Genomic DNA, 26,701 nt, shown 5'->3' on the forward strand with positions numbered 1-26,701 from the left:
ACTTCAAACCTAGAAGTGGATGGGCTACAGCAGCAAAAAACCAGCAACATATGTGCAGTGGTCACTTTACTAGGCACAGGAGGTACCTGAAGTGGCCACTGAGTGTTTATTTTTATACTGCATTAGGGACAAATGCTTACACCCTTACACAGACCAGAACAGGCTGATTACTGGTAATAAAACTGGCCACAGGTCTGCACAGAGACACTCACATTCCCAACACAGTGAAGAGCTGGCTCTGAGGAATGCTGCTACATCTGAAATGCTTGATGGGGTTACACAATATCAAAAAGCAAAGCAAAGGGAGTAGTTTGCAGTTATCCTTGTTACAAGGGTGAACATACTCATAAGCAGCTCTCTAAGCAGGTCAGGCCACATCTCCATAGAGAGAAACAATACACATTTTAGATCTGGGACCAGATCTGCCTGGTCTTCACTTTTATGTTGAACATTTTAGTTGCTCACCTTTTAGAAAAAAAATCCAAATGGTTTATATTTGTATTGGAATATTGTGTACAGTGTTGGCGCGTGGCCTAGTGAGCAAGGCATCAGACTAGTAACCTGAAGGTCACTGGTTTGAGCCTCAGCTGAGGCAGCATGTTTATGTCCTTCAGCAAGGCACTTAACAGCACATTGCTCTGCGACGTCACCGGTGCCAAGCTGCATGGGTCCTAGTGCCCTTCCCTTGGACAACATCGGTGGCGTGGAGAGGGGAAGACCTGCAGCTTGGGCAACTGCCGGTCTCCCATACAACCCTGCCCAGGCCTGCGCCCTGGAATCTCCAGGCGCAGATCCATGGTCTCTTGAGACCGACGGATGCCACCACCATTGTGTAGTTTTGGTCACCTACCTACAGGAAAGATGTAAATAAGGTTGAAAGAGTGCAGAGAAAATTTACAAGCACGTTGCCGGGTCTGGAGGACCTGAGTTATAAGGAAAGATTAAATAGGTTAGGACTTCATTGCTTGGAACGAAGAAGATTGAGAGGAGATTTGATAGAGATATATGAGATTATGAGGGGTGCAGATAGGATTAATGCAAGCAGTCTTTTTCCGCTGAGACTGGGTGGGACTACAATCAGAGTTCCTGGGTTAGGGGTGAAAGGTGAAAACTTTATGGGGAACATAAGGGGAAACTTGTTCACTTAGAGGGTTGTGAGAGTGTGGAACCAGCTGCCAGTGCAAGTGGTGCATGAGAGTTGGATTTCAACATTTAAAGAGAAATCAGGATAGGTACATGGATGGACTGTGGGCAATAGGAGTAGAAGATTTAAATGGCTCAGGACAGACTAGATGGGCCGAAGGGCTTGTTTGTGCCATACCTTTCTATGACTATTTGAATAAGACACACAATGTTTCTGGAACAGCTCCTCCCAGTTGCCATCAAATTTCTGATCGGTCCATGAACTAATGAACGCTATCTCACTATTCCACTGTTTGTATTTTTGTAACTTTTAGTAGTTTTTTTTACCTTAAAACAAGTTTCGCGACCTATGTTACTGTTAATAAACCCGATTCTGATTCACAAGTGGGCCCCTTCACGTACAAAATGTGTACACGAACAGATGCCTCACTACCTCCACAGCATGACAGAAAGGCAAAGATCAGAAAAAGTGCTTGTTTCCCCCATGTATGTCCAATCACACTTAAACTTGTCAAAACACTGCCTTATATTCTGGACATTCCCAGTGCTGGAACGTGGAAGAGTACGCACCCCTAAGGAACTGGTGAGAAACACTTACTCCCCTAGTGATCTGGCAGCTTTCCGGCTGGGCCAGGGTAAGTGGGACCGATGGAAGTTTTCATGATATTGAAGAGAGTTAAATATTTCTGCTTGTGGGAAGCTGTGAATTAGGGAAGACAATATGGCCACGTCTTTAAGGAGTAAAGTTAGGAAATGTATGTCACAAGGTGAAAATGGGCCCTTTGGCCCATTGGGTCCATACTAGCCCATTTAAATTAACCCCATTTTATTTCCCCCCCTCAATTTTACCACTCACGTACACAACAAGGGCAATTTGCAGATGGCCAATTAACTACCCTACCAACCCTCAGGGCTTTGGTATGTGGGAGGAAAGCAGATAATTACAGGGAGAACATGAAAGCTCCATGCAGACAGCGCCAGGGGTTAGGATTGAAGCTGGGTCAATGGATCTTGAGAAACTGCCCCTCTGTGAGACTGGGAGATCCATGCTCACTGAAGTCTGAAGCAGATGTTGATACACGGTGTCTGCTATTATCTCAGTGAAATGCTTGAGGAGCTGGTAAGGTCCCTGTTGCAGTGTCCAGGTCGGGATGGCAGTGACCTAAGGCCAGGGTGGAAGGAAAATTTCATGCTTCCCCAGTGCCAGAATGGCCATATCCCAGACCCAGCACTATTGTTTAAGTTATCAGTCAAGAGCCTGAAGTTTTATTACCTTATCCTTCAGCAAGATCTCGTATGTTGTTATCAGAACATTAAACTTCAATCGTTTAGTCTGAGGGTGTATCCAATCATATTCTCGGATCTAAGAGACAGAAAGATTTAATTAGCTCTAAGCGTGGGGTTAACATAGAACAGTACAGCATAGTACAGTCCATGACCTTTTAAGCTACTCCACAACGAATCAAACCCTTCCCTCCTACATAGTCCATAACCCTCCTTTTTTCTTTTACCTATGAGCCTATCAAGAGTCTCTTAAATGTCCCTGATGTATCTGCCTCAATCCCCACCCCCAGCAATACATTCCAGCCACTTATGACTGCCTGTGTTAAAAACTACCTCTGACATCCTCCCTAAACCTTTCTCCAGTTACCTCTGGTATTAGCAAAGCATTAGGTGCTTTGACAGTCACCAAGTGACTTTTACTAACAACGCCACGGTTATGGTCTTTTGCAAGTGTGACCACCGACCGTGTCAGTAAGCACACGCAGAGCACGCAACATGCAGCCAAGGTGGGGATGGCTCAGACTGTGCTGCCACCCAGAGAGACTGCAACTTTAGTCCCCAGCTCACTCAACTGATTAAGTGAGCAGGAAACTGAGCTCTGGAAAACCTGGCTCTGGGCTGTCGCCTGATCCCTAGCGTATCGGCTGAAAACGGTGCAGCGGGTATCAAAGTGCAGGGAGAGAAAGGCAAAGCTGGCTTTCTCAGATGCTGACATTTTCAAATGTCAATCACTAACTCTCAATCTCTGAAGCAAACACACAAAAATAAAACAGCCAACTCTCTGAGGAAGGAGTTGGATTGTTTTCCATCTGCTGGATCATAGGTACAACTGGGCACACAATGGAAGAAAATACCAACAATGAATTGACTTACTGAAAGAACGAAATATATCCAAAAACTAATTGAACTGTGGAAAAAAAAACAATGATTGTGGAGCTAATCACCTAACGCATTTTTTTGCACTAGTTTGAAAAATTAAACTCTGAAGCATTTTTGAAGATGGCAAAATAGTGTTTCATTGGGGGATCTTTAAATAAAAACAACCTGGTTTAAAAGATCACCTGGGTGGTATAGTGAAAGGGCACAGCCCATTATTACCTGGAACACATTAGGCCCTGTGAATCACATTTTTGCTTTAAACTGCAGAAGAGCAGCATTGGCAGGTACATTAAAAATGTGGAACCACACCCCAGCGGGCAAACAAGTCTACAAAAACAGCAGAGCTGAAGCTTTGCAAGTGGCTCTGAGCCTGAGGATCTAAAGGTGAGGTACTAGTCACATTTCCATCCAGTACTGCCCAGGCATTATCCAGTTTATCAGATGCTGATTAACCTGCAGTGCATTTCCCGCAACTGATGTAATTTCAAACTCCGCGATCTTGGCCAAGTGTTTGCAAGCAAGGCGTCAGTCACACTGACCGTATTACGACTCATGACATCGCCAATGTAGACAACCACATTCATGTTGGGCTCCCAGATTTCGAACTCTCTCTGCCAGGAAGTGAGGGTAGACAATGGGACAACCAGCAGGAAGGGGCCGTACAGCATGTGCTGGTTGAATAAGTTTGAGAGGAAGGAGATGGTCTGGATAGTTTTACCCAGACCCATTTCATCGGCCAGGATCACACTGTTGCCCCTGAGGGAATGGAGAAAGAAAAAAAAAGCTGTCAAAAAAAGACTTACTAAAAGGAAGGTGTGATTGGAACTAAACATGCAACATCAACTTTGTCTGGATGCAGAAAGGCTTGGTATGGCAACTGCTCTGCCCGTGACCGCAGAGAACTGCAGAGAGTTGTGGACACAGCTCAGCACATCAAAGGAACCAGCCTCCCCTTTACAGACTCAGTCTGTACTTCTCGTAACACAGCCAGCATAATTAAAGACCACACACACCAGTAAACTCTCTCTTCTCCCCTCTCCCTTTGGGCAGAAGATACAAAAGCTTGACAACTTATACCACCAGGCTCAAGGATAGTTTCTATCCCATGTTATCAGACTACTGAATTGTTCTCTTGTACAATATAATGGACTCTTGGCCTCACAGTCTATCTCGTTATGATCTTGCACTTTATCTGTACTCCACTTTTTGGGTAACCTTTACACTTTATTCTGCATTGCCACTGTTTTACCTCATTCTCCCTCAATGCACTGTGTGGTGATTTGATCTGTAAAGCAGTTTGCAAGACAAACCTTTTTTTTCTGTATTTTGGTACTAGTGGTAATAATAAACCAATACCAATACGAATTTTCCAGATCTAACCACAGACTGTTTTTAGTTATATTCTTTCATATTTAACGGTTTTGAAGCCTTGACAAATTGCAACCCAATTCCCTCCTCAATTTTACTTTGGCAGTGAAGGGCACTAATGAGGTCTGATCCCCGGATCTGCCCTCAATGGAAGGAAAGGCTAGGAGTTTGCTAATGGACACCACAGTTCATTAATATTTCCCTCAAGCCATTGGGAACTGATGGGACAGGCACAGGCTCTCGGTCACACCCCACTCACTCTGGCTAGCCTTGTGCCAAAAGGAAACATCAGGAATGAGATTAATGTGCAATTAAACCCATAAGGGACACACGGTGAGGCAGGAAACCATTCAGTACTTTGTGCCTGCTCTGACATTTAAGAAGTCCATGGCTGATCTATTAACAGTGCATTTTCCGGCAATAATCTCAACCCCATGAATCCTCTAGTATCTCGAAGATATTTGCTTTGAATATATAATCATCCACCAGGTCTCCAGTGCCCTCTTGGATACAGAATTCCTAAGATTCATCACTCCTCAGGTAAAGTTTCAACTTGTCTCTGTCCTGAACGAACAGCCCTTTATTAATTCACTATTGGTTAAGACTCCATACGTCCACCCTGCCCAGTTTCATGATAAACTTTGTACATTCTAAAGAGATCACCTACTATAAATCTAATCTGAGAATTGCCCAATCCGATCAATCTCACCTCATGACAAACATGCATTATCACAGCACTTCCCTCTTGCAAGTTGAAAGTAGCGCAGATTTGCATGCAATATTCCAGGTCTGATCTCACCAAGGCCCCATATAATTCTACTAAAAGGCTTCTAACACCTCTTGCAAAGGGTACGTTGCACTTTTTAGTTATTTGATACATCTGAAGTACATTTTCCAATTCCTCACCATTCTAACGTGCTACTGTTTACGTGAAGCTCTAGAAGCAAACTGCAAAAGGCACTTGCATGAAGGTGGATATATAACTTACCATTAGGATGGTGGTGAATATTGGAGGCTCGGGTTGAGGTGTTTGATGTTGCGGTGTTTGCCGAGCTTGGCAATTAGATTGCAGACGTTTCATCACCAGTCGAGGTGACATCCTCAATGCACAGTTGTTGGTGTTCCTCTCTAGGAGTGCTCGCGCTTATAAAGGCCCCCGTTCGCTTGCCTTAGCCCTGATTGGCTACCCCGTCAGTGGACCCTGGAATTCTGTTGGCTTGTGTTTCTTTGGCTCTTAGAGGTTTGTAGATGGCATCTATTTCAATGTTTGTTTCCAGAGTTTCCAGAAGGGAACCATGCTACATGAAAGCGAGCACTCCCAGAGAGAAACACCAACAACTGCACACAGAGGATGTCATCTCCACTGGTCATGAAACGTCTGCAAGCTAATGCCAAGCTTGCCAAACACTGCAGCATCAAATAACTTACCATTACAAATATATTCAAGAAAAAGTTTTTGAGCCCTTTGTAATTACCTGGTTCTCTGCATTAATTACTCATAAAATGTGGTCTGATCTTTATCTAAGTTACATAATAGACAAACACAATCTGCCTAAACTAGTAACACACAAACAAGTGTACTTTTCAAATCTTTATTGAACACATGGTTTAATCATTCACAGTGGAGGCTGGAAAAAGCATGTGAACCCTTGTATTTAATAACTGGTAGAACCTCCTTTAGCAGCAATAACCCTCCACCAAACATTTCCTGAAGCTGCTGATCAGACTTGCACAACGGCAAGAAATTTTAGACCATTCCTCCATACACTAACTGCTTCAGTTCATCAATATTTCAGGGATACTTTGCATGAGCAGCCCTCTTCAGGTCTTGCCAAAGCATCTCAACTGGGTTAAGATCTGGACTCTGACTTAACCATTCCAAAGCACAAATTTTCATCTTTTTAAACCACTCTGCTGTTGATTACTCTTGTGTTTCGGATCATTGCCTTGTTGCATCACCCAACTTCTTTTAAGCTTCAGGTGACGGACTGCTACTCTGACATTCTCCCGTAAAATGTCTTGATGCAATTTTGAATTCATTGTTTCCTCAATGATTGCAAGCTGTCCAGGAACTGGGGCAGCAAAGCAGCCTCAAACTATGATGCTCCTTCTACCATGCTTCACAGTTGAGGTGAGGTTTTGGTGTTGGTGTGCAGTGCCCCTTTTCCTCCAAACATAGCAGTTCAACTTTTGTCTCATCTGTCCACAGAACATTGTCCCAGAAGCGTTGAGGAACATCCAGGTGGTCTCTTGCAAACTTGAGAGGTGCAGTAACGTTTATTTTTGGAGAGCTGTGGTTTCCTCTGTGGTGTCCTTGCATGAACAGCATTCTTGTTCAGTGTTATCCTTATAGCGGACATATCGGCAGGGACTTTAGCAAGTTCTGGAGATTTCTGCAGGTCTTTTGCTGCTACCCTTGGGTTCTTTTTCACCTCGTTCAGCATTGCACGTTGCGTTCTTGGAGTGATCTTTGCAGGATCCCCACTCCTTGGGAAAGTAGCACAGTATAGAATTTCCTCTATTTGTAAACAATTTCTCTTATTGTGGACTGATGAACACTCAGGTCTTTAGAAATGCTTTTGTAGCCTTTTCCAGTTTTCATGCATCTTCTTCCTAGGTCCTCTGAAAGTTGTTTTGATTGAGGCATGGTGCACATAAACAATTCTTTATTGAGAAGAGCAGGCTCTGTCAGTAACCTGACTTTGTGTGTCTTTTTTATAGGGCAGGGCACCTCTACAACCCACACCTCTAATCTCATCTCATTGACTGGAACACCCGATTCCAAATAGCTTTAGTAGAAGGAATTACCCCAGAGGTTCACATACTTTTTTGAACCTAGACTGTGATTGTTCAAATGTTGTACAAAAAGTAGTACAATTGTTTGTGTGTTATTAGTTTAGGCAGATTGTGTTTATTTATTATTATGGCTTAGATGAAGATCAGAGCACATTTTATGAGTAATTAATGCAGAAAACTAAGTAATTGTTCAGAAACACTAATGAACTGAACTACCCCGGCACAACAACATTATTGGTGCATATACCCGACAGCTGGATCCCTCTGGTTTGGGTTAGTTAACACCTACTGCCTTCTACTCATACGGATCCAAATGTGACTTTCAATACAAGCAATGATGTTAACCAGTCAATCAATTCTTGATGTTCACTAGACAATCAATTTGAAAGCAAATAAGGATGCCCAATTAAAGCGGGCCACATTTACAACACTCACATCCAACGTATAAGAAAATTTAAAAAAAAATTAAATTAATCACAACTCTTAGATTGCATCCAAATACGTACTTGCACCAGGAGTGAATGAGCCAATTCAGACCCTCAAGTTGGTAATCCCTCAATTCCAAGCCTTCACTACCGATATAGGTAGGCTGCTTCTTTATGGCAACAAATCTCGGCCTCTGCTTCAAGACCTGGAAAAGATGAATCGAGTATCTTTTATTTCATTGTCTGTGAATTAGCAAGCCCCCTGTAAAGTGGGAGTTATAAGTGGTGGGGAAGAAAACAGACTGTTTGGAGAGTTAGTATAAGACTCAATGGGTCGAATGGCATTGTTTTCTTGGGAGGATATACAAAACTATACTAGAGAATCTACAGAAACCCAGGTTCAATTCACACCACTGCCTGTAAGGAGTTTGTACTTTCTCCTTGTGACCACATGGGTTTCCACCCACATCCCAAAGACATACAGGTTGGTAGGTTAATTGGTCATTGTCAATTGTCCCATGATTAGGTTAGGGTTAAATTGGGGTTTGCTGGGCAGTGTGGCTTGAAGGGTGTGAAAGGCCTATTCCACACTGTGTCTCAATAAAAAAAATTTTTAAATGGTGTGGGTACTCAAACCCATCAATGGTGCCAGTGATTCAGCCTATATGACACTGTCCTATTCCAGTCCACGATATACTGCAGATCAGGGGTTCCCAATCTCTTTTAAGTCATGGACCCAGACCATTAACAGGGTGGCCAGTGGACCCCAGTTAAAGAGCCAACTGCCCCTCGTGTGTGTGCCACGTTTGCCTTAGGCATTAAGTTTGAGTCAGGAAGTTATGTTGCAACTTTATAAAACTCTGGTTAGGCCACATCTAGAGGGTTGGAATTCAATTCTGGTTGCCCCTTTACAGGAAGGATGTGAAGGCTTTGGAGAAGGTGTAGAAGAGAGGTTCACCGGGATGCTGCCTGGATTAGAGAGCATGTGCTAGAAGGAGTGGTCAGACAATCTTGGGTTGTTTTCTCTCGAGTGACGGAAGCTTGGGGGGGGGGGGGGGGTCACCTGTTAGAAGTTTATACAGTTTAGAGAGGCACAGAAAGAGAAGACAGGATATCCTTCATACAGGATCAATATGTCTAACACCAGAGAGCATGCATTTAAGGTCAGCAGGGGTTGGTTCACAGGAAATGTGCAGGGCAGGGTTTCTTTTTTCACACAGACCAGTGGGTGCCTGAATATGATAGAGGCACTAAGGAAGCTCTTAGATAGCCACAAGTGTGCAGGGACTGGAAGGATATGGGCATTACGTAGGTGGAAAGGTATTTGTTTAATTAGGTATTTAAAGTTCAGCACAATAGCGTGGGCCAGAGGACTTGTTCTTGTGCTGTCCTGTTCTAGAGATGAACGGGGTTCTTCCAATGCACCTCCCACCAGTAAGCACTGCGTGCCTTGAATACATCACAGTGAGACTCTAGGGTTGGACAGCCAATGAAACCTGGTGTCTCAAGTACACCTATGCCACGGAGATATATACTCAACCATCAAATGCGTAACTCTATCCATCTCAAGTCAGTGAAAAAAGAGTGACGCTAACTTTTACAAGAATCTAACTTTACAAGAATCAATCTGCTGGATATCACTTCGCGGCTACAGTGGAGAGAGTGCACAGCTCTACTACAGTGGATCTGGGGTGGGGATTCCAGCAGCAGGAGATGGTGTTGAGGGCATATTTGATTCTCTTGTATGGGATACAACTTGTTTCTCTCAAAGGCACGCAAGCCTTTTAAAGGGCCAATGCTGAATTCACTGATGAACAGTTTCGGCCTATAACGGTGACTGTACTCTTCTCCATGGATGATGCCTGGCCTGCTGAGTTACTCCAGCATTTTGTGTGTGTTGCTTGGACTTCCAGCATCTGCAGATTTTCTCTTGTTTGTGATTACATTAATGAAAACATCTGCTTCAGCATTCCTTAACAATAGGAACCCAAGGAGCAACTTTCTCCACCCAAAGGGTGATGAGTATGTTTAGTGAGCTGCCAGAGGAAGTGATTGAGGCAAGTATTAATAACTCAAAGACACTAGGATGGGCACATGGTTAGGAAAGTTTTAGAGTAGTTTTAATTTTTTTTATGCCATGAACTCCCATCATTAACCGAGGGGTCCATGGATCCCAGGTTGGGCGCCCCTGTTTTAGAGGGTTACAGAGCAAACACGAGTGGGCAAATAGGACTAGTTTAGATGGGATTTTTGGTCACACAGATAGGAATTTTAGTCACATGGACAGGAATCTTAGTCACATGGCCCAACTGAACTGAAGGTTTCTATGCAAGTTTACTCTATGACTTTATAACTGCGTATTTTTACAACTTTGGCCATAATCCCAACAATTTTTGAGCGTTTTGAGGAGAAGATAACAAGATTATACTGAACATAAACATGGTACCTTCACAAATGACAATCACCTTGCAGTCTTTGGAAGGAATCGTTTTGGAATTGTGGCGGTTATCGAAGGCATCAATGCACGCCTGGAACTTTCTGGAAATCAGTGCGCCATCCTCCCAGCTGCAGTCCACATATGGCAGACCCATCCACTTGCAGAGATAGTCGGGCTGGCCAGAGGACGAGGTTTTGTGGCTGGAATGTGCTGCAGAGCAAGAGGCAGGTAAGAGTCAGAGACAATACACGGACAACGACAGGCAGCCACAGAGTATCACTCGCTCATTCTCTGCTTGCAGACGTCACTCACAAGGCTGCTAGTTCTTTCAATTCCCTGACCACCTCAGCTGCAAGTGGTGAGTTCAACCCGGAACCACATTACTGGCTAGCACTGAAGAAAGCAAAAGCAGTAACCGATTAAGGAACAGTTAAGCTTCAGGTATCTCTAAAACTGTAACTTTGAATTCCATCACACGGTTATGCAGGGCAGCATTAACAGTGTAACGCTTCACTGTGCCAGCAATCAGGATTCAATTCCAGCCACTGTCTGTAAGGAGTCTGTACATTCTCCATGTGACCATGTGGGATTCCTCCAGATGCTCCGGTTTCTACCTACATTCCAAAAACATACAGGTTAGTAGGTTAATTGGTCATATGAGTGTAACTGAGCATTGGCCCGAAAGACTCTCTAACTGCACTGTATCTCCAAATGAAACACTATCCAGAAAGTTTGTTCTAATTTTAAAACTGTCTAGATAAGTCCCCTGATTTGATGGTCAGACATTGATTTTAACAATTATTTCTCCTAATTTTACAGCATAAGCAGTTTGGGAGACGTTATGACAGCTCGGGGCGTCCCAGAGTTCAAAGTTCAATTCTGGTGCTGTCCCCGTGACAGCCTGGGTTTCCTCCCACAGTCTAAAGGCATACCGGTTGGTAGGTTGACTGGTCATTGTAAACTGTCCCATGATTAGGCTAGGAATAAATCAGGGGATTGCTGGCCAACATGACTTTAAGGGCCAGAAAAGGGCCTGCTCCTCACTGCATATCAATAATTAAATAAATAAAGACTGACACAGAGCTGCCTACATTTAAGAGCACCCCAAGCTCCCTCTGGTCTGATAGCAGCCCATGAATGAGGGTACAGACTTCAACAGAAATAAATCCCAAAGTAGTACCCAACGTCAACCACTCCTCAAAATAAAAAAGTAAAATTAATTAATTACTAACTACAGAAATAGACAATAGACAATAGGTGCAGAAGTAGGCCATTCGGCCCTTCTAGCCAGCATCGCCATGCACTGTGATCATGGCTGATCATACACAATCAGTACCCCGTTCCTGCCCTCTCCCCATATCCCTTGACCCCGCTATCAGAGCTCTTATATCTAACTCTCTCTTGGATGCATCCAGAGACTTGGCCTCCACTGCCTTCTGCCTTCAAATGCCATTGAGGACCTGAGGTGAGAAGTACAAGTGTATTGAACGGGTAGCACGTTAAGTAAGGGAGAAAAGGACTGGCCTTGCTGCTATGTTGTAAATTTTGACCTCTGAAGCTGTTTAATGTCATGATTTTCTCAGTACAAGTTTGAGCCACAGGGAAGTGGAAAAGTTTCCAATCTGTGAATGGTCACAGAAGAATGGGGCGGCACGGTTACCTCAATGCTCTAACAGCGGCAGCTGTTAGATTGGGGTACAATTCCTGCTGCTGTCTATAAGGAGTTTGTACATTCTCCCCATAAGGTGTGGTTTCACTCCAGGATCTCCGGTTTCCTTCCACATTCCGAAGAAGTACAGTTAGGGCATGGTATGTTGGCATGTGGGCATGTTACCATGGCACACACAGTGTGGCATCATTCGTCGGCTGCCCAGCACAATCCTCGTTGATTTTATTTGACGCAAACAACACATTTCACTGTATCTTTCAATGTATAGATAACAAACAAAGCTCATCTTTATAATTTTCTGAGAATGCCTACGGCTGCTGCCGATCTGTGAAACATACATCCTGCTTCTAAACTGCCCTGTACAGGTAACAATAGCCCTTATCAATATAGAAATGAGAACTAAGATTACGTTTACATTCAATAACCAGGACAAGATTAGTGAACAAAATGGTACTAAAAAGGAGAAACTCCCTTGAGATTACACTTTAAGAATACTTACATGGGAAGTCAGAGTGAGTGGAAGATGATTTACTAGTCTTCATAGCTGAGGAGAAAGATAATTTCACTTGGAATCTGTTTGCACAGCATACTCAAATATTCACTCAGTAGACACACAAACTGACTCAGAAAAATTCCAGGGGCTTGTTATGTCACTGATGAGTTCAATTCCTTACAGAACTATTTTTTATACAATTAACGTGGCAGAATTAAACATAAAATTCTCTGGTACTTCTACACACAATCTTTTGCTTTATTGATGCTTAACTGGTGCAGGGTGAAGACAACATGGAAACCCAACCTGTGTGAACTGATCAGAAAGGGAAGGTCTAAATCATGGATTTCCAATCTTTTTAAATGCCATTAAGCAAAGAACCCGTGGACTGCAGGCTGGGAACCCTTGATCTAAATACCGTAGATTCCGGATTTTAAGCCGCTACTTTTTTCCCACATTTTGAACAGCTTTGAACTTTGCGGCCAATAATCCGGAGCGGCTAATGCATTTTTTTTTCATGCCGCCTCGTAAACATTTTGCCTCGTAACAGTAGACCAATAAAATTGATGAGTAGTTCACAGAGGTCCAATGAAATTGTACGATAAATCAAGCGCACTTTCACAATTAAATTATTGTAAATCAGTCATTTGTACTCACCCTCATCAACATGGAAAACACTCGAAGCATTGTGCTACCTACCCTCTTAGTTTAAACTATATTTGTTTTCTGTACTACATCGCGGGATGCTATGACGACACACCCGGTTTCGCCGCGTCTTGTGGGAAAATGCCGTTTGCGATGAAACGGAAAGGAGGGGGTCGAGCGGCGGAGCGGCTTTGGATCTGAGCGAACTCTGCTTTTAAATGCCGTTTGCGATGAAACGGAAAGGAGGGGGGGGGGGAGCGGATTCCGCGAGCGGCTTTGGATCCGAGCGAACTCTGCTTTTAAATGCCGTTTGCGATGAAACGGAAAGGAGGGGGGGGGGGAGCGGATTCCGCGAGCGGCTTTGGATCCGAGCGAACTCTGCTTTTAAGTTAAAGGTATCAATAACTTTTCCTGGTAGGCTGCAGTATATATATTTTTTACCAGTCGTTAGGAGATATTGGAATGTTGTTCAGTAAAGAAGTATACGCAACGTATATTTAAAAGTAGCCGCGTACGGGCACGGTTCGAAAAAAAGCATTTGCAATATGTATTTGTTTTTGTTACCATATGGATTTAATTAAAAGTTAAAAAAATCCTCACGTGTAATATCTTTCTGTGTAAATATCTCATATTACAACGTGGGACACCTGCGGCCGAAAATCCGGTGCGGCCTAAAATCCGGTGCGGCCTTTACATTTAAAAAAATGATTTTATTTCTAAAATTAGTGCCAGCGGCTAAAAATCAGGTGCGCTCTGTAGTCCGGAATCTACGGTAATTAAGCAGTTCTATTCCTCTGTGAGACTGAACCCAGGAAACCAGTAGAACATCAGTATTCCTAGTAAGAGCTGGCTGCCTTAGCTCGCTGTAGTTTTATATCTAAAAGACTGATTTTTAATACAGAACAAACTTGTGAAAACTCACCCTGAACTCTAGCATTAACTCTCAACAAGGAAATGAGACAACTTACATTTAGGCCGTTCAATTCACAACTCTTTTGTGGTAACCTGAAGGATTTTTACATTTCAAAATACCTCACTGGATTCAATGCAGGAAACACAAGTGGCCAAATTCGGCACAATAAGATTCCATAAACAATGCGATAATCAAACTATCCGCTAATGGTAATGTTGGGTAAGAAATAATCTCGTTCAGACCACAAGAGTAACTCTGAGCCTCCAAGTCAGGACCAACAGGCTCCGGGACAGCTTCTTCCACCAGGCCATCAGACTGGTGAACTCATGCTGATTTGAGTGTACTTTATATCACACTGACTGTCCTATTTATTATAAATTACTATGATTGCACATGGCACACTTAGATTGAGACATAACAAAGATTTTTACTCCTCGCGTATGTGAAGGATGTAAAGTCAATAGAGTTTAGTAATTCAATTGTCTGTCATATGAATTCTCTGCCCAGCTTCCACTCAAGACCTGTATCCTCCTGCAATGATCCGACTCCACCCAATGTAAGCTTGAGGGACAGCTCCTCATCTTCTCTGGGAGTTCTCTGAAACCTCTTAGGGCTTAATATTGAATTTAAGGTAACTGCTTCATTATTTTTGCCCTATTCTCTCCCCAGATATGGCTGTACCTCATGTCTTTTCTGACTCTAGCTACCATTTCTGTAGTGGCCAATGGATTCATCATCCAATCCTCCCGCCACTGTGTCGGGTTCTACACTAACCTATGAGCTATACTGCAATGGCTAAGCAAGGGGAATATCAGTATCACTTAGTCTTGTCAAATTTGTGACAAATAAAAGTCAACCACAGCAAAAATTATGGGAAGAACAGGAGTTCCCTGCCACCCTGATTCAGGGTCACACTCTCAAATGTTGCATCATAATCCTGGGAATGCCCCCACGCAGCCCCAGTGATGCAACGCGCTGTCACTTAATTCTGCAGATGCTGGAGATCCTGAGCAATGCACGCAACACGCTGGAGGAACTCAGCAAGTCGGTCAGCGTCTGAGGAGGAGAATAAGCAGTCCCTGTTTCGGGCTGAGACCCTTCATCAGGTTAACACAGCACTTTGTGTATATTACCAGTTACGTATGGTTCCCCTGACAACGTTAGCATGTACCCTATTACAGGGATTCAGATAGATAGATAGATACTTTATTCATCCCCATGGGGAAATTCAACTTTTTTCCAATGTCCCATACACTTGTTGTAGCAAAACTAATTACATTCAATACTTAACTCAGTAAAAAATATGATATGCATCTAAATCACTATCTCAAAAAGCATTAATAATAGCTTTTAAAAAGTTCTTAAGTCCTGGCGGTAGAATTGTAAAGCCTAATGGCATTGGGGAGTATTGACCTCTTCATCCTGTCTGAGGAGCATTGCATCGATAATAACCTGTCGCTGAAACTGCTTCTCTGTCTCTGGATGGTGCTATGTAGAGGATGTTCAGAGTTATCCATAATTGTCCGTAGCCTACTCAGCGCCCTTCGCTCAGCTACCGATGTTAAACTCTCCAGTACTTTGCCCACGACAGAGCCCGCCTTCCTTACCAGCTTATTAAGCTTATTACAGGGATTCACTCCACTTTCCCTGCTCCGCGTGCTCGCTTGTTTTTTCTTTCACTTTTTGTGACCTTAATATTGACCTTGTTTTTCTCTCTGCAGTTGCTGCCTGGCCCCCTGAGTGTTTCCAACATTTTGTTTTTGGTTTTGAATTTCCAGTATGTTTTGTGACAGAATCCTGGAACATCTGCTTGGCTACAATACTTACACTGTGTTTTCATAAGCCCTGCTGCTGTTACTAAGAGTCACTTGTCATTACCTGTCAGAGTCACCTTATGTACGTACAATTAGTCTGTGTTTATAAGCTATATATATGGGTGGCTGGATGGAGATTTATCAACAGGTGTTATGGTGCTCCATCCCTCCCCACCCCTGGACAAGTTGTGGTACCTGCTTTGCACACCCCCACCCCCTCAATCAGTGTCACATGAAGCCGTGGGAGCAGTTAGCGGATGGCTATATGAGCAGCTGGTGCTCATATAGCCTGGTTATGTGACCACTGATGCCGCCCATGCAGGAAATCTCTGAAGAGTGTTAATAATGGCTGGGGTCACCCGTCTTGTAAAGACACTGCCCAGAAGGCGGCTATGGCAAAGCGCTTCTGTAGAGAAAATTGCCCAGAGCAATCCTGTCATGGAAAATCCATGATCGCTCACCTCATACGACATGGCACATAACAAACGAACGATATAAGCTAATATTATGTATATACAGCCACACTCATTTTCTTGCACATTGTGTTTTATAGGATTGTCTTTATATTTATATTTAGTGGGTTTTTATTGTGTTCTTTATGCTTAGTGGCTTTTTTATGCTGCTTTGGATCCGGAGTAACAATCATTTTGATCTCCTTTATACTCATGCACTGACGAATGTCAATAAACCATTTTGAATCTTGCATCTTAAATGCCCGAGTGCTTCCCTGGGATTTATTCTCAATCTTCGCTTGGTGGTCAGGTGGGGCAGGAAGAGGTTGGCCAGCCAGCACGGATTTGGAAAAGCATGGTTTGGCACGGATTAGGTGGCAAAGAAACACTGGGCAGCAGATGTTGTTTGCATCAAGGTGGCTTGGCAGCGAGAACTATGGACTGAACTGATCTCATGGGGGGAAAAGAGAGAGAGGAGAAATAAACAGCAGACACAAAATGCTGGAGGAACTTAGCAAGTCAGGCAGCATCTTTAGAGGGGGATAACCCCAGGTGACATGAACATGGGTTTCTCCAACACTCAGTAATCTCTCCAGCCCCCCCACCCCCTTCTCTCTTCTTCCAATCCCCTTTCTGGTAATATTCTTATCCCTTCTCTTCCCTTCACCTGTCCATCATCAACCTCTGCTTCCCCTCCTTCTTCCATGGTCCACTGACCTCTCTTATCAGATTCCTTTTTCTTTACCTCTCCCACCTATCACCTCCCAGCTTCTTACTTCATAGCCCCTCCCCCCAACCCCCTTCGCCTGGTCTCAACCTATCAGCTGCCAGTTTGTACTTCTTGCCCTCCAATCTTTATTCTGACTTCTGCCCCGTACCTTCCCAGTCCTGATGAAGGTCTCAGCCTGAAATATCAATTGTTTTATCCGCTCTCCATAAACGCTACCTGACTTGCTGAGTTCCTCCAGCATTTTGTGTGTGCGTGTGTGCACACGTGCGTTGCTCAATATTTCCAGTGTCTGCAAAATCTCTTGGTTGGAAAAAAAATGAACATTACTAAGAGGTGGACCAATCTCGAAGAAAATAACAAGGATTCCTCCAAGTTTGCATTTCCATAGACTACGTGCCACCAACTCTGCAGGAATCAAAAAATTCTTGAGCCAATTTGAAGTATGGTTTTGGTTAACAATCAGGTTTCATCAGAACTGGCAGCTTTGCTCCTTGGAGAAACCTAGCAGAGGGATGGAGTCTTAGTTGAATTTTGTTTATTCGTTCATGGCGGGGGAGCAGGGGGGGAAGACACCTGCCTCTTCAGTTAGAGAGAATTAAGAGTCTCTAACAACAAGACACAAGAGATTTTGCTGATGCTTATAAGCAGTTGATGTTCTGCACCAAGAGTTGTAGAGGCCTGATGAAGGGTCAGACCTGCTGAGTTTCTCCAGCATTTTGTCTGTGTTGCCCACACCACCAATCAATCCCGAGTCATACACTGGCTTGAAGTTACACAGCTACCTCAGTGGGATCATACCCCGCACTAGGCGTATGCCAAAGGCACATGGGATGCTACTCCTTGGGTGCCTTATTCCCTCGGGTAGATCGTCCCTCAACATCTCCCTTGTGCAAGCTTCAAGAGTAATATCAGGAGACATATCACACAAAAAAAATGCTGGTGGAACTCAACAGTTCAGCCGTATCTATGGGGGGGGTGTAAACAATCGACGTTTTGGGATGAGACTGGAAGCCAAAATAATGTGGGGTGGAGGGGAAGGGGTATAAGCTGGAAGGTGTGTTCCTCTAGATGTCCAGATCCGCAGAATCCCCTCTGATTAGAGCATCAGCAGACTACTTCCTTAGAATGGTATCACCAGAAAGATGGATGCAGCGGCCTCTCCAGGTCCAACCACAGGTGTTTTTCTCTTTTTTACAATCACAACAGAATGTTGGACATTAAGTACTGCAGATCTATCCCCTCCCCGAGTTGCTCGTTGGCAGAAGAGCAGGACTTGTTGCGGACTGTGTCACTGCCTGCCACCAGAAAGGTGCTGGGAGTCAGTCCACGACGGCGGTGTGCAAACTAACAGCGAGCGATAGCCTTGGACATTTTTCTTGCGATCGCAAGACCACGTTGTGGACACTGCCAATGCGAAGTACTGCAACTCTGGTTCACGGGTTTATTAGCGAGACTGATAGTGGGGGCAGCTATGCGGCCTCGGCTGTGGCAAGGGCTAGGCCTCATACTGCGGGCTTGCCTGATGCAGCAGTCGCAGGAGGCGATCTGGTTTGGCACCGATGCTGGACTGGGGGCTGCCCCCTCCTGTGCTACCCTCCAGTGTTTGCTCTGTAGAAGACAAGCCAGACTGTCTGCACGCAGACATTCGCCTGTGGACTGCTTGTTCTTGCCAATAAAAGCCATGCACCATCAATTTACAGGACATGTCACTCAGGGACTGGGGCTAAATATATATATTTGTTTTTGTGTGACAGTATGTTTACCGCTGTCTTATAAATGCTCTGTGTGCCTTGTGCTATATATGACTACTAGACTGTGTTTTGCTCCTTGGCTCTGGGGAAATGCTGTTTCGCTTGGCTTTACTCATAGGTATTCATGTATAGTTGAAAGAAAATTCAACTTGGAACTCAATTGAATCTCATCCAAAGATGCTTATATGTGTAACAGACAAAAAGGGGCAATCCTGGTGCTGCTAATTGGCGATCAGTAACCTGAAATAAAGCAGACTAAATTCTTAAAGGGCCTAACAAAGGAAATGCAGTCTGGGACCTTTGGGTGGCTATGATATCTCATGCCAAGGGTCAAATTCCCAAAATAAGAGAAGACTCATAGTGTCATAGAAAGTGCAGCACAGAAACAGGTCCTTCAGCCCATCTAATCCATGCCAAACCATTTGAACTGCCTACTCCTACCAACCTACGCCAGGACCGCGGTCCTCCATATCCTTACCGTTTGTGTACCTACCCAAACTTCTCTTAAACGCTGAAATCGAGCTCACGTGCACCACTTGTGCTGGCAGCTCATTCCACTCTCTCATGACCCTCTGAGTGAAGAAGTTTCCCCTCATGTTCTCCTTGAACTTCTCAGCTTTCACTGTTAACCTGCGATCTCTGGTTGTAGTCCCACCCAACCTCAGTGGAAAAAGCCTGCTTGTATTTACGCTATCTATACCCATCATAATTTTGTATACCTCTATCAAATCTCCTTTCAATCTCCTACATTCTAAAGAATACAGTCCTAACCTATTCAATCTTTCCTTATAACTCATGTCCTCCAGACCCGGCAACATCCTTGGAAATGTTCTCTGCACCCTTTCAAACTTGTTTACATACTTCTTGTAGGTAGATGACCAAATCTGTACACAATACTTCAAATTATGTCTCACCAACATCTTATACAAGTTCAACATTACAACCCATCTTCTGTATTCAGTACATCGACTTCAGAAGACCGATGTGCCAAAAGCTTTCTTTTATGACCCTATCTACCTATGACACCTCTTTCAACGAATTATGTACCAGTATTCCCAGGTCCTTTTGTTCTACCACACTCCTCAGTGCCCTAACGTTCACTGTGTAAAACCTGACTGGTCCTACTGAAATGCAAAACCTCACATTTGTCTGCATTTAATTCCATCTGCCATTTTTCCAGTGATGCAGATCTCTCTGCAAGCCATGACAGCCTTCCTCACTGTCCACCACACCTCCAGTCTTGGTGTCATCCACAATCTGCTGATCCAGTTAACCACATTATCATCCAGATCACTGATATAGATGACAAACAACAAAGGACCCAGCATCGATCCCTGTGGCACACCACTAGCCACAGGCCTCCAGCAAAAGAGGCAACCACCTACTACCACTCTCTGGCTTCTCCCACAAAGCCGATGTCTGATCCACTTTGCTACCTCAACCTGAATGCTGAGCGACTGGACCTTCTCAACCAGCCACCCATGTGGGACCTTGTCAATGCCTTACTAAAGTCCATGTAGACAACATCCACTGCCTTATATTCATCCAATTTCCTGGTAACTTCCTCAAACCATGCACGAAGCCATGATGACTGTCCTTCATCAGTCCATGTCCATCCAAATACTGACACAACCAGTCCCTTAGAATACCTTTGATAATCTACCCACAACTGATGTCAGGCTCACCTGCCTATAACTTCATGGTTTTGATTTACAGATTTTTTTAAAAAAAACAACAGAACAACATTGGCTATTCTCCAGCCCTCCGGTACCTCTGCTGGTGCTGAAGTGTTTTAAATATCTCTGCTAGGGCCCTGGCAATTTCTGCACTAGCCTTCCGCAAGGTCTGAGGGAACACCTTGTCAGGTCCTGGTAATTGATTCATCCTGATTTGCCTCAGGGTAACAAACACCTCCTCCTCTGCAATCTGTACAGGGTTCATGAAGTTCACGCTACTTTGTCTCACTTCTATAGATTATGTATTTGTCTCCCGAGTAAAGAGGGGCCAAGTAAATTATTCACCCAGAGCATGGTGAATCATTGTAATTCTCAACCCAGGAGGGATCAAGGGACATGGGGATAGCGCAGGAAGGTGACACTCTGCTGGGAGATCTGCTATTAACTTATTGAATGGTGGATCATTCCCCAGGAGCTGAATGGCCAACTCCTGCTTCTCTTTCTCAATGTCTTCAGGTGTTTCACAGAAAGCTGAGGTCATATGACAGATAACAAATGACAAAATGGAATTTCCCCTCAATACTAAGATACAGGAGTTGTTGGAGGACTTCAGGAAGGTGAATATTCCCTGTATTCCGATCTCCATCAAGGGAACAGATGTGTAAGTCACCCAGGACTACAAATAAATGGGAACCTCCTGGACAATAAACTGGACAGGACTAAAAAGAAGGGACAGAGCCGACCGTACTTCCTAAGGAGGCTCCGGTCATTCAACGGCTGCACTACTAGGCTGCAGATATTCTACGACTCAGTGGTGGCCAGCACTCTGCTGGGGCAGCAAGGTGACAGCAAGAAGATCGATAAGCTAGTCAAGAAGCCTGGTTCTGCTCTGGGGGAACTGGACTCCCTGATGGTGCCTGAGAGGAGGATGTTGCTGAAGTTACAGAGCATTATGGTCAATCCCTCTCACCCTCTCCATGACATAATGGACAAACAGAGGAGCAGCTTTAGTAGTAGACTGATTACACCGAGGTGCACCACTGAACGTCACAGGAGATCCTTTCTCCTTGTGGCTATAAGACTCTACAACTCCTCCTCAAGTAGATAAGTAAATGGTTTCATTCCACATCTGTATTTTGCACTGATTAATAATTCCCTTTGAGACAAATAAAGTTTTATCTTACCTTTATAACATCCCAAACAAGCTTTGCATATTTTTTTAATCACAATTATAACAGCTTCTACTGCAGTCCAGTCTCAAAGAACAGAGTAATAAACCTGGCCCAACTCTGACCCAGCATCCCTACAAACAAAAGTGATCCGATCTTCTGCCCAGTTCTGTCTACCTACACCTGGACCACATCTCTCCAAAGCGTTCCCAAGTACCTATCCAAACTTATCTTGAATAGTTCAGAGGCAAGCTTCAGGTGCAATATGATATGACTATTGATTAAAGGATACCAAACTAACCTAACAGCTTAATGATCCTTGTATCTCATTAGATGATCAACAGAAGCCAATTATAATACTCAAAGTCATAACATTTAAATCCAAATAAAGGGTCTCGACCCAAATGTCAACTGCCCGTTTCCCTCCACAGACGCTGACTGACCCGAGTTCCTCTGGCAGTAGTTTTCACTTCAGATTCCAGCAGCAGCCAGTCTCCTATGTCTCAACAGCGATCCCCTCCATTTTAAGGCACAGATCACGTTTAACATCTTAATATTTAATTCAGCATCAACATGAAACACATTTCCACCTTCCCTTTCTCAACAGATCACAGAAACACACATACGCAACGCAACCATTAGCTTTCGTTTCACACAGTGAAAAACTGTCGGCCTGTTCTTACCAATCACTCTCTCCACAATCTGGTATTGTTTATTGAGTTCGTGAGTCATTTCCTGCTGACAGTTGTAGTACTCGACATCTTCTGGGGAAGCTTTGGCCAGCCTGCGGGTTTGAAATAAAAGTCATAAATTAATATAGCACAGAAACTAGCCCATATGAACCAGACCAGTCCCATCTACCTAGTCCTGGAACACATCCCTCCAAATCCTTCCTACATCCCTATCCAAACTTCTCTTAAATAATTCAGAGGCAACCTTCAGGTGTAATGATATGACCAGTAATTGCCCTCAACACCTCTTCCATCCATGTACCTATCCAAACTTCTCTTAAATGTTGAAATTGAACCCATGTCCATCTCTTCCGCTGGCAGCTCGTTCCACACTCTCACCATTCTCTGAGCGAAGAACTTCCCCCTTAAACATTTCACCTTTCATCCTGAACCCATGACCTCTACTTCTAGTCTCACCCAGCCTCAGTGGAAAATGCCTGCTTGCATTTACCCTATCTAAACACCTCACAATTTTATATACCGTTTCTCAATCTTCCCTCATTATCCTACAGTTTAGGGAATAAAGTCCTAACCCATTCAACCTTCCACTGTAACGCAGGTCCACAAGTCCCAGCAACATACTTGTAAATTCTCTCTGCACACTTTCAATCTTGAAAGGTATTGCTCCTGTAGGTAAGTGACCAGAACTAAATATGGCCTTACCAACACCTTATACAACTTCAACATAACATCCCAACTTCTGCAGTCAATACTGAGTACAAAACTAGCAACAGACCATCCATTACCACTGGTTAATCTCCTCTTCCTTTTTGATGAAGTTCTCCAGTTTCTTCAGGCCCTTCACTTTCTGTTGTTTCAGCGTCTCCTCACTCTCCCAGGTATTATGGATGTACGACCAGCCTTTCCACTTGATCAGGTACTGTAGCTCTGACTCATCCTTCTCTGGGTCAAAATCCGCGCCTGGATTCCCATCGGCCTCCACAGCGTAGACCGTGGTCCGCGCTCCAACAGCTGTCGATGGAGAGGAAAGAAGATATAAAACCAATGCGGAATCACTAGCCCTGCCAAGCAGACCATCACCACGCCAGCTACCAGACAGATGGCTCCACTACAGTGCATTATTTTAACTGACGATCAAGGTCAGGACAATTAGGATTCTTCTCAGGTACGTGAAGCAACAGCAGCCAATTTGAAATCAATCCAAGTGTGATGACCTGTAAGCCAACTTCTTAAGGCTAACGCAGGTTGAGTTGGGAGTAAGGAAGGTAAATACAATGTCAGCATTTACTGCGAGTGGACTAGAACACTAAAGCAAAGATCAGGGTTTTAGAAGGTGCTGGACCGCCAACATTTGGAATACCATGAGCAACTTTGGGTCAAGGCTGGTCTTGGACAGGATCCTGAGGAGGTTCTAAAGGATGACCCTGGGAATGAAAGGTTTAATGTACGAAGAGCATTTGAATCTTCTGGGCCTCTACTCAATGGAATTCAGAAGGCCGGGGGAATTATCACTGAAACTTACCAAATACTGAAGGGCCTGGATAGAGTGCACCTGGAAGGGATGTTTCCATTAGTAGGAGGGTCGACAATTTGAGGGCACAGTCTCAGAATAAAGGGACGAGGCTTTAGAAATGAGAGGAGGAAGATTTTCTGCAGCCAGGATCGGGGGTTGAAATTGTGGAATTCATTGCAACAGGGGGTCATGGAGGCCAAATCACTGGTTTATTTTTAGGGCAGAATCTGAAAGCTTCTTGATTTTTGAAAGCGTTAAGGGTTACGGGAATTCAGGACAATAGAGCAGAAAAATATTTGCCATGAATGAATGGCTGGGCAGATGAAAAGGGCTGAATGACCTAATTCTCCTAAATCTTACCGTCAAACTATCAATGTAAACATAACTAATCTCAAACTTGTTGTTCAATTGTGTGAGGATCAAACAACAAGGACAAGGAAAATGCAGATAAAGTAATAAGCTGGGCTGGAAGGGAACAAACCCACCCCACCACCGACATTCAGTCTCAATAAACACCCAATGTGACCTCGACACTGAAGTCAGCTCACTTCAGGCTGAGCTCAAGATATGAGACACGACAGAGAGACTAGAATCTGGAGTAAAGAAACAAAACAGTTAGAGGAACTACAGTCCAAATGAAGGGTCTCAACCCAACACGTCAACTTGTCCATTTCCCGTCAGGAACTTTACCTGACCGCTCAGCCCTCAAGTGATGCCAAACAAGGAGAGGCAACTACATTTGCACAAAGTCAGCTAAGAGCTAGCTTCCGTATAAACGTATACAGGGTGTTGACCAGGGAAGGTGAACGGTGAGGGGGAACAAGGTAGGGATGAGTGAAGAAAGACTGAGGAAGGTGGGCACAGGTACATGTGGGAGAACGTCTGAAGGCCCCTTGAGTCCGCTTCGCCATTTGGTAAGGATCTCAGTTCACCCCAGGCCTCATCCACATGACCGTTTAATCTCCAAATCCCCCCAGATGTGAAGGTGGTCATCAACCATTAACCCTAACTGCTTCTCACACCAGGAAAGCCGAATGACCTGTTGACTATATCCAGTTTTTCATCCAATTGCTTTAATTTCCAAAATCTTCTCAATTTCCTCTATGAGCATACTCGGCAACCAAACATCCAGGCTCCTGTTTTGGGAATGCCAAAGGTTTACAAGGCCTTGTGTGGTGAATACCTTTATTCCAAGTTCCCCTCTCTTCCAATAGGAAACAAGTCATCAGGATTGACCCTGACAATCCCTTCAAGGGACTTGTGTAAGGACAAGGAGGAAAGCAAAGCAGGTGAGAGGGAACACAAGACATGAGGTGGAAGGGCACAGAATTGGGAGCAACAAGGAGAGGGTCTTCCAGAGCAAGAGACAGCGAGGAACTATGGAGGGAAGGGAATATGGGGAAAGCGAGAGGACATTTCCCTGGACGAAGACTCTCCCCAAGTTACCACAATGTTAGAATCAAACCAGCACTTGCTGCCTTTCAGAAAGAAAGAGTTAATGTCTCCTGTGGGGCTCATTATGGACCAACCAACAATCTCTCTCCCTTCTTGTTTTTGACTTGTGGAGTTTCCCAACAGATGGTGTGTTACGTGTTGGAGAGGGGGGAAATTCCCACTCCCTGATAACTTGGAAGATCTGAAGGCAATTCTTTTATTCCACTCGTGCAAACAGGGGAACCAGGCCCGATCCATGACCAGCGGCTGCTCGTCCACGGGCTAGAATATGGAATACAAAAGCACACACTGCTCTTTCCAGCAAAAGGATTCAACCTCACCTCCTTTTTTCCCAATGCGGGAGTCTATCACTTTCTCAATTGTTTCACTGTCGTCATTCTCTTCCATTGCTGGCTCTCCTGTAACTTCGATGAGATCATCTGAATCAGTCTCAAAATCATCATCTTCTTTATAACTGCAAACACAATGACACTTGCATTACAGGGGCCATCTTCCACTGCCCCGGGCCTACAAACTAACCCATTCAGGCCTCACTGATCTTGCTTTCCAGTAACAGAGAAAAATAAGCCATTTTTAATTTATTTTTAAAATTAGAGATACAGCACAGTAACCCGCCCTTCCAGCCCAACAAGCTCAAGTGACCCAGTTACATCCATGTGGCCAATTAACCTACTAATCCGTATGACTTTTGGAATGTGGGAGGAAACCAGAGCAACAGGAGGAAACGCACATAGTCATGGGAAGAATGTACAAATTCCTTAGAGACGGTGGGAAACGAACCCAGGTCAGCAGCACTGTAATAGCATTATATTAACCACTACGCTATCCTGCTGCCCCCTAACTGAGCAAATTAGAACTGAGACACCAACCAGCATGTAGAACACAACACAACCAAATTTGTACCATTATATCTCAGGGCAATTAATCCCTCCAGTTTTCCAACCCATCACAGACCATCCTTTGGTTCTCAATTCTCCTCCCCAGCTTCACAGCATCTTCCAATGCGCCTTTGTCAATCACATTTACCAGTTCTGATGAAAGGTCATTAGAGTAAAATTCTCTACCCTTCTGCAGCTGAGATCGTTATAGATTCTGTAGCTGCCTGTGTCCTAACTAGCACCGCCCGTACAATGTTGGACACACATTGCTTCTCAGTCACTTAGTACTTTCGTAGTAAAATTGTACTCCTGATTTCAAATCTCCTGGGAAAACAGCCAGTCATTCTCTCTTCCCCTCCCCTCACCTCAGGCAGAAGATACAAAAGTTTGAGAATATGTACTATGAGGCTCAAAAACAGCTTCTATCCTCTTGCAATAAGAGTCTTGAATGGCCCACTTTTAACTCAATCTTGTGATGGCCACTGCACTTCACCTGCGTGTCACTTTCTGTTACTGTAA

The 26,701-nt window shown here is 44.1% G+C and overlaps 1 protein-coding gene across 4 annotated transcripts in view; it reads right to left on the reverse strand.

Moving 5' to 3' along the window:
- The window catches only part of chd2 (chromodomain helicase DNA binding protein 2), a 122,837-nt gene that overhangs the window by 52,374 nt on the left and 43,762 nt on the right, over positions 1 to 26,701 (reverse strand). For all 4 annotated transcript variants that reach the window (XM_073032568.1, XM_073032567.1, XM_073032570.1 and 1 more), the window contains 8 exons: positions 25,625 to 25,758; positions 23,122 to 23,347; positions 22,328 to 22,428; positions 12,501 to 12,545; positions 10,361 to 10,542; positions 7,977 to 8,101; positions 3,846 to 4,062; positions 2,417 to 2,506 (listed from right to left, as the gene is read on the reverse strand). In XM_073032568.1, the coding sequence (XP_072888669.1) occupies positions 2,417 to 2,506; positions 3,846 to 4,062; positions 7,977 to 8,101; positions 10,361 to 10,542; positions 12,501 to 12,545; positions 22,328 to 22,428; positions 23,122 to 23,347; positions 25,625 to 25,758 (1,120 nt within the window). The remainder of the gene's footprint in view (positions 1 to 2,416; positions 2,507 to 3,845; positions 4,063 to 7,976; positions 8,102 to 10,360; positions 10,543 to 12,500; positions 12,546 to 22,327; positions 22,429 to 23,121; positions 23,348 to 25,624; positions 25,759 to 26,701) is intronic.

The sequence above is a fragment of the Hemitrygon akajei genome, chromosome 30 (genome assembly GCF_048418815.1).
Source record: "Hemitrygon akajei chromosome 30, sHemAka1.3, whole genome shotgun sequence".
Lineage (NCBI taxonomy): Eukaryota > Metazoa > Chordata > Chondrichthyes > Myliobatiformes > Dasyatidae > Hemitrygon > Hemitrygon akajei.